Raw genomic sequence first — 12,568 nt, 5'->3', positions numbered from 1 at the left:
CAGTATTATGGGCCCGAGCTTTGAGTAGAACATGCCTTGACTCAGTGAGTTTGTGCTCAGCTCCCTCTCTGAGCAACACGCTGAGCTATGACAGCAGGTATACAGGGCTATCTGAGAAGTATCTTCTGTGAGCTTGAAGACACATAGCCCCAAAATAGGAGAGAAGAGAGGGAGACAGGCAGTGGAATTGAGTGGGATCTTACCATCTTTGAATTCCTAGAGAACAGATGTGGTCTCGGGGAGGTGGAGAAACAAACACCCACTGAGAATCTACAGGCACTTAGTACACATCTTTGTCTTCATTTCCACAACAGCCACACAAGGTAGATGGCATGACCCTCATTTTACAGATGGAGAAATTGAAGATCAGAGAAACTAAATCACTCCCACAAAGTCATTCTGCCAATTGCATCAGTATAATAGTGCCTGACATACAATACACTCAAATGAATAGCGTTGAAAGTTGAGGGACGCCTGGGTGACTCAGTTAAGCATCTGACTCTTGATTTTGGCTCAGGTCATGATCTCAGGGTCATAAGATCAAGCCCTACCTCAGGCTCGGTGCTGAGTGTGGAGCCTGCTAAAGATTCTCTTTCTCTCTCTGCCCCTCCCCCACTCGTGCACATGCACACTCTCTCTCTCTCACTTTCTAAAAAAAAAAAAAAAGTTGAATGAACCTTTCAGGAAAGCAATTTTCATCCTGCATCAAGAGCCTCAAAAATGTGTATGTTCTTTGAATCAGCACTTTCATTTCTAGGAATTGTCAGAGATGTGAGTAAAGATTGTGTGTGTGTGTGTGTGTGTGTGTAAATGCAACAAGGTAAGTGCAACCTCATTTTAAAAAGCAAAACTTTTGGAAACACACCCAATACCTAAAAGGGAAAGAGCCAAATAAATTACAGCAGTGTTATGCAGCCATTATAAATAGTATTTTCAAAGAATTCTTTATGATATGGGGCAGTGCCCACAATAGGACAGAGAACGAAATATCTGTGGTATGGTCTCAGCCACGTCTTAGAAAAGCATATACAGAAAAATCACCAGAATAAAATGTACCATCAGCGTAAATTGTGGTTATCTCCAAGCAATTGAATATTACATGATTTCATTGCCTTTTTATAGTGATGTGTGTTCTAAATTTTCTACAGTAAGTTATTCTAACTTGTAATAATAATAGGATATTTTGTTTACTATTGCAATTTTAAGGAATGCATAAGAAACTACTGCACTGCAGTCTTCCTTCCACAGTTAATGCAGACTCTGTGTCATTAATCTTGTACAAGAAACTTCCCATGGAGAGCCCACATAACACAATGAGTAAGAGAACTGGCTCTGGAGGTGGGCTAACCCTCTCTCTTTACATTAGTGCTTCCACTGATAGAAATGGGATCGTGCAATGCCCGTCACGTAAGATGGTTGTAAGAAGCATTTAGTAAATGCCCAGAACATAGTAAGTGTTCAGGAAACAGTTGTTTTTACATTGGATTTATTTATTAAGCTATTTAACTTCTGTTTTTTTATACCTTACTGTCGTTTATTTTCAGGGTAGTAACAACAGATTTTTTTTTTTTTTTATCAACCACCCCCCCCCTTTCCTTTTACTATAGCAAATGCGTTACCCTTTTTACATTTCGTGTTTCATTTAACTCATTGTATTCCTGGCACAATTGCTAGGTGAGATAGTTAACTCCATTAGACACAGACTAATCTCTTAGTCCCTTGGCAAGTTTAGAATTTCAGGATGTAGTTAGATCATGTGACAGTATCAGTTATGTACCCAACCCTCTGCTAAGCCATGAAGAAATCCTAAGAGGGATGATATATCCTTCTTTCAGTCACCCAGTGTTTATTGAACATCTGCTGTGTGCCATGGACCAGGAATACAGAAATGAAAAAAGCAGGGTCCCTGCCCTCAAAGAGTTCACCCTAGATAGCCAAGAATTACATGCATGAAATAAATGCACCATTTGAAACAAACACAAGAAAATGTGTGTTGGGAGCAGCCAGGGTATATGGTAAGCTAGACATGATAAGGTTCCCTTAGAGAGGACCTGAATTGTACTGAAGTAGCCACTTTTTTAGGAAGACCAAGATAAGCAGGGTTCCAGGCAGAGGCAGTAATATGAAGGCTTATAAGTAAAAAAAAAAAAAAAAAAAATCATGACACATCATGTGTACATCATGTGTACATTTAGGCAATTTGGCAAGGTGTAAGAGACGAGGTGAGAGAAAGGCAAGGCAGAAGTCTCAATTTTATCTTTAGTGGGGAGATGGTAACAGATTTGCCTTTCTAAAAGTTGTCTATGAAGGTGTGGAAGATGAACCATCTTGTCTAGCTGTGGGGACAGCTAGACAAGAGGCTATCACTCTAACTCTGAAAGCAGAAGGGACTAGGTCAACACAGAAACAATGGAAATGGTAAAGAGAATAGAAAGCACAGAGCCGTGTAGAAGGGGACCTTTAGTTGCGTGGGGTAAAAGTGAGGGAGGACATAGACTGGACTCCCGGATTTCTGAGTTAAGGAGCTGGGCAGATAGTGGGGTTGTTCACTGAGCAGGGAACCCCAAAGGAAAAGCAGGTGTGAGGGGAAAGACAGTGGGGTCAGGCTTAGGCACACTGAATTCCAGATGACTTTGGGTCACTCACCTGGAACTCTCAAGTAAGAAAACATATGGGTCTGGGGCTTAGCAGCACAACCTCATGAAAGATAGAATTTGGTCACTGAAGCCGTGAATTGAGTAAAATTGATCTAGAGAGAATGTAGAGTGTAGAAGTAGAGAGTGAAGAGGGCCAATGACAGAACCCCGGAATTGCAGCTTTAGCAAGATCTCAGAAGAAAGGAAGTAGGAGACCAAATGAAGAGGAGAAACATTCAAGATTTGAGGAATAGCCAACATAACAAAATGGTGCCCTTGGGGAATTGATAGCCTGGCTGGTAAATCACTGCATCTGTAGGTAAAGAAATGAGTTGGGAAAGTTGCCCACCATGACTGCCCTTGATTAAGTGCCTAAGAAGATATAGACAGTTCTTACGGAAGTAAGAGAAAAGAGGGTATGGAGTTGACATAAAATTTGATAAAGGTGATGAGACTTCATTGAGCCTGAAATGCGGTTAGAATTGAAACCAGGAGAGAGAGGTAATTTCAACCAAGAGGCCCTAAGATTTGCTCAAATCCATCCTCATGTCTGAAAAACAACTGGAGGTGGATTTTCTATTGATCGTGGTCAATCAGTGTCATCTTTGAATAGTGAAGACAGTGTTTGGTTCTCTTTTAGTAATAATGCCTGTTGGTTAAACAGTATCATATAAAATTGGATGCAGTGTTACCTGACATCTTGTGCAAAATTAAGGAAGTCATGACAGGAAAACAATATGGCTTATGCATAGCAGATTCACTCCAGAAACACAAATGTGTCTAACTTTGTAGACATCATGAGAGTCCAATTCAATGGGAAAAGACAAGTTCTGGTTATATACCTTCTTAATTTTATGGTAGCTAATTCTAAAATCTCTTTGGCTTGATGTAGCTGTTCCTGGCTGTAAACTTGCAGATTCCCTGCCCTGTATTTTCTGTAGCCTCTGGTGGCTAAGCTGTGGGTTTGTGAGAAGAAGCAAGAAAGGAAGGCAACTTAAGTGCCCCCACCACTATGCACCTTCCAGGCCCTTCCATCTTCCCATTCCATCCCATTGACCTCTTTCTCTTGAGACCACTTGACTTACAATGTAACACAGGTGAATAGCTCTTCATTAACCAAGAGGAATACCTTGAGGACAGAAACAGTCAGGCATTACCTTGGGAAATAACCTGTCAGCATCTGTCTGTGCTAATCTGCTCACAATTCTGTCTTTTGTATTGTTTCCCACAGCCTACACCATATCTGCAAAGAGGATGGTACAGAATAAGGAAAAGTCATTGGAAAATCAGGTTCCAGTGCTGGCCATGCTGCTTCCCTAGCAATATGATTTTGTGCAGGCCACATAACCTCAACCAGTCTCAGTCTTCTCAATAGAATTTGTGTGACACTCAAATGAGATATTTGTGAAGGTGCCTTATGACTGCAAAATGCCATTCAGATGTTAGGCAGTGGACTAAGAGTCTATCATCATAGTCATGCGGTGTGGAAGGAGAGGGGGACCAAGATTTCTTCTCCTAAATCTGTTCTGAAGACCTAGGCTTTCCATCCATTCATTGCATTCAACAAGATTCCTCCAGAGCCCCATCTCCAGTAGTCCCTATTAATCTGTTAATTTATCTTGGCTCATGGAGTGCTTGATGCAACTGAGTAATACTAAGTTAACCCCATTCTTCTCCCCTTAGCACACAGTAGAAGCCCTTAAAATCTACTCCTAAAGAAGAAAAATGGGAAACAATTTACAAAATGCTTCCTATGGGCCAGGCACTTTCTTTGCCTGAGAGTCTGTTCCACAAACCACAGACTTTTCCCACAGAGGAGAAATTAGGAAGACTTTACAGCTGAGACCAGTGGAAATGACATTTCTATTAAAAGCTGTCTGTGGCTAGATGTATCCATCCCAAGTACAAAGTTAAATGATGTAATAAACTTATTCAAAGACATAAAGCCATTACATAAAATGCCATTAAATATCTTCCACTCAGTGTTAACAAAATACAGCTATAAATCTCCTTGGGTTGTAATTCTGCAAGTCGCTGGTTCTCAGTGGGTTATACACCTGCCAGTTCTTCACTGTTAAATTCTGTTTTCAGTCCTGGCAAATGGGACAGCAGGGATGTATAATCCTCTGAGATGTGACGGTTTTCAACTTTTTCATGAATCGGGAAGTGCCCAGTTACTTCTAAGGCTGGTTACTGTCACTGTTCTCTACATCCTGGCTAAGTGCAGTGTTGAGGACCCATAGCTCCCATAATCCACATTTTGCCCTTTCACCTGACCAACAGTGGCCCAGCCAACCAGGTTTTGACTCAGGATTCAAGGTTGGGAGCTGGCCTATCTCTGAACTTTGGGACTGTTTGACAGCTTCTCACATGAAACCATGCATCTAGGGATAATGGGGTAAAATGGAAGAGAGGAGTTGAAAAGAAGAGAGAGCATTCTGTCTGGAAAAGTTCTGTGCCTCTTTTCCTGTGGGTTTTCACCTAAACCCCAAGCCAAGAGGAAATGCGCAAAAGATCCAGATAAGCCTCATCAAATTTGCCTAATTCTATGAATTTGTCAGAATTTCCTTTTGTGGGGCACCTGAGTGGCTCAGTCGGTTGAGTGTCTGACTTCGGCTCAGGCCATGATCTCACGGTTCATGAGTTCAAGCCCCGCGTTGGGCTCTGTGCTGACCGCTCAGAGCCTGGAGCCTGCTTCAGATTCTGTGTCTCCCTCTCTCTTTCTGCTCCTCCCCTGCTCACACTCTGTCTCTCTCTCAAAAATAAATAAAGATTAAAAAAAAATTTTTTTAATAAAAAAAATAAAAAGAATTTCCTTTATGCAAGGCAAGTCCTAAATCCAGATGGACCCCGTCCTTTGGATCCTCACCAAACACAATGGCAGTAGAGTGGCAGTGAGGGCTGTGTCAGTGAAGGGGATATGAGAGAAGCTGTCAGCATTTGCCCAAGCCCTGCAGGCTGTGGGTTCTCTTCCTACACATGAGCAGTCAGACCAGATCAGAAGAAATGTTGACTCATTCCTAGACACTCGAGGCTTCTCTGTAGGGGCCCTCCTTGCTCTTACAGGTGCTAACCCCTCGCAGGGCTCTGTCGCTGTAGGTCAGGCAAGGTAGCCTCTGATGCTCTTGTTGTGCTTCTTCAGGAAACAGCATCCTCCATTCGGCAGCCGATAGCGTGACCAGCGCCGTACAGAAAGCGAGCCAGGCCTTGAACGAGCGTGGGGAGCGGTTAGGCCGAGCAGAGGAGAAGACGGAAGACATGAAGAACAGCGCCCAGCAGTTTGCGGAAACTGCACACAAGGTGGGTCCCGACAAGGGGCAGAGGTCTCCACTCCGGGTGGTCAGGGAGCTTGGGCTCCAAGAAACTCATGTCAGTGCATTTCCCATGGTGGAAGATACAAAATCCAGCCCTTTTTTATTTGGCCTCGTTATGCAACCTGCTGTTTTAGTAAGTACCAGAATCATGAAAGATTTCTTGTGCCTGTTTCTTTGTGTATCTCCTTTCTGATGCCTTTATCTCTGTCTCTGACCTTGGATCTGGATCTTTGGAAAATGTGGACCATCTTTAGTTCCTTCCCAGAATTTTAGGGCTCAAGTTTCAGGGAACAGGATGGGGGGTAGGGGAGGTCAGATCTAAGAATATCCATCCTCCCTTGGCCAGTGCTGGAAAAAGGACTTTGGGCTGCTCATGCTTACTTTTCCTTGCCGTCCTTTTCTGGTCACGGCCATGAGCCTAGCATCCTGTGTTCTTTTCTCTTCACTGTATGAAAAGCAAGCTTTAGTCCCAGGACACCGTGCACCTCAGGGCTGGTTGCCCCTCTGTAAGAGGCCTTGCATCTCTCAGGCTGACCTGACTCATGCAGAGCTTCCCGCAGGGTTCCTACCTGCCCTGGATCCAGGGCATGGCAGTTCCCACGTGACCACAGGCACACACATGCACATTCACATGCTCCCTAAGAACGTGCCTTTCAGAAGGGGAAAGGGGAGTTTTTATTGGCATCCCGCTCTCTGAGGCAGTTGAAAACCAAAGGAAAGAGCTGCCGTGTTGGTCAGGTGATAAAGAGGATTTATTGCTGATCTTGTGCTTTAGGTCAAAGGGTAGTTGTCTGGCTAGGGATTGGAATTCAGGTTTCCAGAAACCACCTCTGCTGATAACTGTTGGCATCTCCGACTCATGGTCCAGCCTTTCAGGTCTGCTTTTTAGGTGACCTTTGGGGAAAAAATTAATTTGCTTCAACAGAAAACCCCATTTCTGTGGAAGAAACAAGAACAGACAACCTGAAAAGTAGTGAGATAAGTGTCCCCAGCTGAGGCTAGCTGGCCTCTCCCAGGGGCTCATGCCCAGGCCTGACTGCGGATCCAAATCCCAGCGGATGCTTCCTGCCTTCCCTTCCTGCTTCCCCCTTGCACAGACCTGTCTTCTGTGTCATCAGGTTCTCTTTTGTGACAGGGTCTTACTGCACGCCTGTCTCGGGGGCCCATTTGGGGTGCCCTGGAGGAGAAATGGCCAGATGTGGCCAAAAATGCAGGCAGGCCTGCTGGAAGTCAGACCCTTCCTTGTCACTTGTCACAGAGAGAGGGAGCTCAGATTTAAGGTCCCTTCTCCCACCTTTGTGATACAGAAATAATGATGAGATGGAAATGCTAGAATTCCCGCCCCAGTTTCACTTCTGTAACAACAGCAAATCTTGTGGTTTACATGGGGGATGGGCAGTGGAAGTCTGGAGAAACATTCAAAGTGTTGATTTGGGGAAGAGAAAGCTAAAGGGAATAGTTTTTTAATTGTCTTCAGTCTAGGAAGAATGTTAGTGCAGGCAGGTCTCTCTTGTCCCTTACGACACAGAAGGGAGCATTCTGCGCACTGATAACATTCTGCTCAAACCAGAGTGTAGGTTCGTGATTAGATCATGAAGCAGGTTACCAAGGAAGTCTGTGAAATCACTCTTCCTAAGGCGAAGTAGACAATACCCAGAGGTCATCGGTGTGGGCGTCCCCCTCGGAGGAGGTTGTACAAACACAGGGTTGGATAACCTGACCAGAGGGCCACGATTCTTGGCCCTGGTCGCCCTGTTTCCTTGATGTTGTTGCCGAGCTTGCTAGGTGGTTGGGAAGGCAGTACAGTGTGGTTAACATCTTGTGTTTGATTTACCCTCCCAGTGACCTTGGGCAAGTGCCTAATTTCTCTAAGCCCCAATTCCCTCATCAATATAATAAGGCTAATTAATAACAGTGTCTGTGTCCTAGGGCCTTGAGACAATTGAATGAATTCCAACCTATAAATCTATTATCACAATACCTGGCACATATAAATCTAAATTAATATTGGTTATAATAATTTCCATAAAAATGGTGGTGTTGAACTTGCCCTACTGGGTCACCTAGTGACCACTGTACGGGGATAGAGAAATGTGATTGAGGACCTTAACAGAGGGATTGGGGAGGGATTGGAGAGAAGGTTTTGTGAGCCCCGAAGTGGGGGAGGCAGGGCTCCTGCTAAATGCTAATACCTTCTAAACACAGAACAACCCTTGAAACAGGGCTTGTCAGAACAGAAACTGATTAGTCCACCAAAGGCAAAAGGGCCTCTGGCCTTGACCACTGGGAGGATCAGTGCCAGCCAGTGGTCTGTTTTCAGTAGAGATGGAAGAGGCAGGGTCCAGTGTGCCCTTGTTTTGGTTTCCCCGCCTGTGGGTGTTCTGAGGGGGGAGGTGAAGAGGTTGCTGGTATCTATTAGTGTGTTTGAGGGAGTGTGAGCGAGACACTGTCCTGGCCAGACATGGTTTTCTAAATCTGGGATGTGTGCTTATGAATCACCAGCATTGGCAGTATTCCCATTGAGGAGATTGACCTCTTTAGATAAGGTGTGGCTGTTTTCCCAGGGACTAGGACTCCTGATTTAAACCCTCTGGTATAGCCTGACCGTGAAGATGTCATTTCACTGGCCAAGCCCCCACCAGACCTGCTGGTGAGGAGGGTGTTCAGAGAGGGAACCCAAGCCCTTCTGCCCCAGACAAACAGCTGTGTTGATTCATAAAGAGTGGGCTGCGTTTTACAAGTGGAGACACGGTGTGCATGTTAGCACCCTGAGCAGACAACAGTGCCATGCACCCTAGTTGAATAAGGGCACGTAACCCCCAGCCAGAGAGTATGGCACCCTTCTCTAGATTGCAGCAAAAAGGACCTTTCTGACTTTTCCCAGGACTCCTGCAATGACCCAGGTACATTAACGAGCAGATCACCTTTGCACAACCCCACCTCCGAGATAACGTGGGTGCTTGTCTCCAGTAGAACAGATGGAAAATGCCCCAGCACCCCCTTTCCCCCAGCTCTGTTGAGCCTGCCTGGAGGAAGCGTGGTTCCTTCCTGTGAGCTCTGGACTTGGCACGGTCTCAACCACAGAGCAGGCCTGCTCACTTTCCCCTGCCCCAAAAAGCACAACATTGCAGTGTGTGCCATGCTGTGACACCCGCCACAGGCAGCGAGTCAGCAGGCAAGAGCAGCACCCACACCTAGGCATCCTCAGATGACACGTCTACAGAAAGGAACAGTGATCCGCCCTGTTTTGTACAAGCTCGTGTTGGGGGTGGGGGAGGGAACAAGTGGTAAGAGGTACTTCTCTCACTGGTAGGGACTGGCTGCCTCTATCCCTGCTACAGTCGCCTGGTCCCTTTGGGCCCCTGAACCAGAAGCAACCTCAGGAGGCCTCTTAAAATCCCCTCCAACCAAGTGCAAATAATTTATTTTTATTATTTATTTAGATGGAGTAGTCTACACAGCTGTGAAAGAGAAAGATTTCTGTGGGATATTAAGAAAACAAAATACACCAAAAGGAAATTGTAAGCTCATCTTCTGTAGGAACTCTACTATCTAAACTGATCCATAAGCATTTGAGTTGGAGATGATATTTCTAAACATAAGGAGACTGAGGTATAGAGCAGCTGTGACTTTAGGGCTCAAGGTCACTCAGCAGACTGGTAGCAGAGAAGAAACAGCACCCTGCTTTCCATGTTCCAAAACTTCTAACTCCCAGAGAATTTTAAAAAACAATGAAAAAAAAAAAAAACACACAGAAATGGTGCCACTTTCTGCAAAGACACTGCAAATAGTCAAATATCCAATCCAGCCATATTTCTACAATGCTGTGTTGGCCACAGCCCCACCTGGGTGGGGCTCCCTTTAGCACCATCCCAGATGCCCTAGTAGTCACCAGGGCCTGGTGCAAACGGCCATACAGTTGTTGCTGAAGATTGATGACTGGGGGTGAATTGGCACAAGCCTATTAGCTGAAGGTTAACAGCTCAGTGAATAACAGGACAGCAGCACTGATCAAATATTTATGTTTGGTATTCATTATGCACAACACTTAACAACTCTGGTTGATTTGAATGGTCCACGTTGCTAAATAATGTATTAAAACTAGAGACAGAGCGAGAAGCAGAATCCGTACCCCGGAGGGGCGGAGCGTGGTGGGGCAGTGGAACAGATCCGGAGGAGAGCCATGGGACTCTAAACTCTTCAGGTTCAGGAGTTCTTAGCCACCTCCACCCTTCTTGGCAAAAACCCATAGCACTTAGCACCGCGGCGGCCCCACACTCACAAATACCATCTGACAGTGACGGACTCGGTGTCTGCACTGCAGAAGGTCCATGGGGGCCTCTGTGGAGACTGGCATCACCAGGCAGAGAGGCACAAGGAGATCTCTCAGCTGAGGTGAATTTAGCAGCACGAAGGCCTGGGTCCACAGGTCCCTTCTCCATCACATGCTAACGTGGTCCGGTACACCTGCTGCAAGGGAAATGTCCGCTGCATCTGCAGGTGACCTAAAGTGGCAGCCCCAGGGTCAGAGACATCCAACCCTCCTCGTTGTTGGAGACATCAAAGAAAGGAAAAGAGAGACTCATGGTGCCCTGGGTCACACCGGAGAAATGGGTCATTGACACCGTTCAGATTGATGGATAGCACCGCTGTGGGGAATCAGGCAAATCCCCCTGCTAATTCTTCAAGGACCGAGAACCTGGTCATGATGCAGATGATAACGGGTTTCTACAAAGTTCTTGCCTGCCAAAGAATCACCTGCTGTTTGCTCAAAGACAAACCCTGTCCTCTACTTCCAGTCACAACCCCAGGGATTAATCCCTAATACCAGATTCTGGACACATGCGGAATTACAGTTCAGGCTCAGCTCTGCCTTCTGGTTCACATCAGTTTATGGGCTCCTTGGAAAGGATCAAAGAAAAGCAAAGTCAGATTTAACTTTATGTTCTGTACCTGCCTATATTTCCTTAAGTATATCATCACACGTTGTAGCTGAGCTTGGGAAGCTACTGAATGATACAGTAGTATTGGTGTTCCCATTTATAAAGGTCTAACATTTCAGCAAGCCACATTTCTCAAATACTAGTAGGCTATCGCTTCTCAGCCTTTTGGCTAAGATCAAATGTCAAATACCAGGGGCGCCTGGGTGGCTCAGTCGGTTAAGCGTCCGACTTCGGCTCAGGTCATGATCTCGCGGTCCGTGAGTTCGAGCCCCGCGTCGGGCTCTGTGCTGACAGCTCGGAGCCTGGAGCCTGTTTCAGATTCTGTATCTCCCTCTCTCTGACCCTCCCCCATTCATGCTCTGTCTCTGTCTCAAAAATTAAAAAAAAAGGTTAAAAAAAAAAAATGTCAAATACCAGTGGGAGTAGCAAATGAAGGTCTGGGTTTGGTGTATTGTTCAGCCCTAGTCAGTAACACTGCTTCCTGGTCAAGTGCTTTCAACTTGGTTAAATGTCCAGGCTAGATACTGAGTGGATTAACGCAAACTGTTTCTCTACAGTTGGTTTTTAATACTCTTTGAGGTATCAGTCCATACGTACATTTGAGGAGTGTTGGTTTTCCTGGATAACTAGTAATGCGGGAGCACAAAGGCCTCGGTTCCTCCCCCCCCACTCCTCCTCGGTAGGTCACTCACTCTGCCTGTGCACTGGCTGTTCCATTTACTCCAGTGGAATGCAGGAAAGCCACATAGCATGCTCTCCCACCAGGACACTTACACCAATGGAACTACTGTTAAGGAGGCGTCCCAAACACAATGCCCAGTGGACTATTTGAGAAAATGTTGCACATTTACTAGACGTCACTGTGCATAGTAAGGTGATCTGCCACAGCAAGTGAAACCTCGGTACTGTCTCTCAGCATGGATTTGGGGAGGGAACAGCACAAATGCCTAACAATGCCTTACTCTGCCACCCCTGTCTCTCCGTAGCTCGCCATGAAGCACAAATGTTGAGAAGCTGCCTATCTGGGTGATGACCCTCTTAAGAGAAATGGAAGAGCTCAGCGGTTTTTACAAGAATTCCGGACCTCTGCTTGCTTCTTTTTTTCCAATATATGGACTTAGGTTTTTTTGCTTTGCCTTTTCAGATGTTAATATGAAAGAATAGATGTTGTGTTGATACATTTCACTAATGATTGTGCTAAGAAAGGCTGCAGCAGGCATCAGCTTCATTTGGTTTTTGTTTTTCTCCACTGTGTGTATATATGTCTTTAGGTGTGTTTTTTTTTTTGTTTTAAGGTGTTTTTTTTGTTTTTTTTTTCGGTAGTTTGAATATAAAATTAGGACCAAATGATATCCAGAGTTGGGTCTAAACTGACAACATGTATTCTTTTTTTCTTGATATTAAGGCAGAGAGGGGTGCCTGGCTGGCTCAGTTGGTAGAGCGTGCGACTCTTGATCTCGGGGTCATGAGTTCAAACCCCACATTAGGTGTAGAGCTTACTTGAAAAAAAAATTGCGATATTAAGCCAGAAGACCTTTTAATATGGTAACATGAGATGTTCCTAGATGGAAATTAGAGTCAAGCAGTGATTGGTCTCTCCGTCTCCTAGCTGCTCTTAAATTTGAAGGTTAAGATTCTTTATCTTGAAACATTTTATGAAATGTTTTGAAATATC

At 45.2% G+C, this 12,568-nt stretch overlaps 1 protein-coding gene across 5 annotated transcripts in view; it reads left to right on the top strand.

The window, feature by feature from the left end:
• STXBP6 (syntaxin binding protein 6) overlaps positions 1–12,341 on the top strand; it is a 244,524-nt gene extending 232,183 nt beyond the window's left edge. For all 5 annotated transcript variants that reach the window (XM_042989483.1, XM_042989481.1, XM_042989482.1 and 2 more), the window contains 2 exons: positions 5,779–5,936; positions 11,880–12,341. In XM_042989483.1, coding sequence (XP_042845417.1) covers positions 5,779–5,936; positions 11,880–11,903 — 182 coding nt within the window. In that variant the 3' untranslated portion in view covers positions 11,904–12,341. The remainder of the gene's footprint in view (positions 1–5,778; positions 5,937–11,879) is intronic.
• The last annotated feature ends 227 nt before the right edge of the window (positions 12,342–12,568 follow it).

The sequence above is a fragment of the Panthera tigris genome, chromosome B3 (genome assembly GCF_018350195.1).
Source record: "Panthera tigris isolate Pti1 chromosome B3, P.tigris_Pti1_mat1.1, whole genome shotgun sequence".
Classification (NCBI taxonomy): domain Eukaryota; kingdom Metazoa; phylum Chordata; class Mammalia; order Carnivora; family Felidae; genus Panthera; species Panthera tigris.
This window is presented reverse-complemented; position numbering and strand designations above follow the sequence as displayed.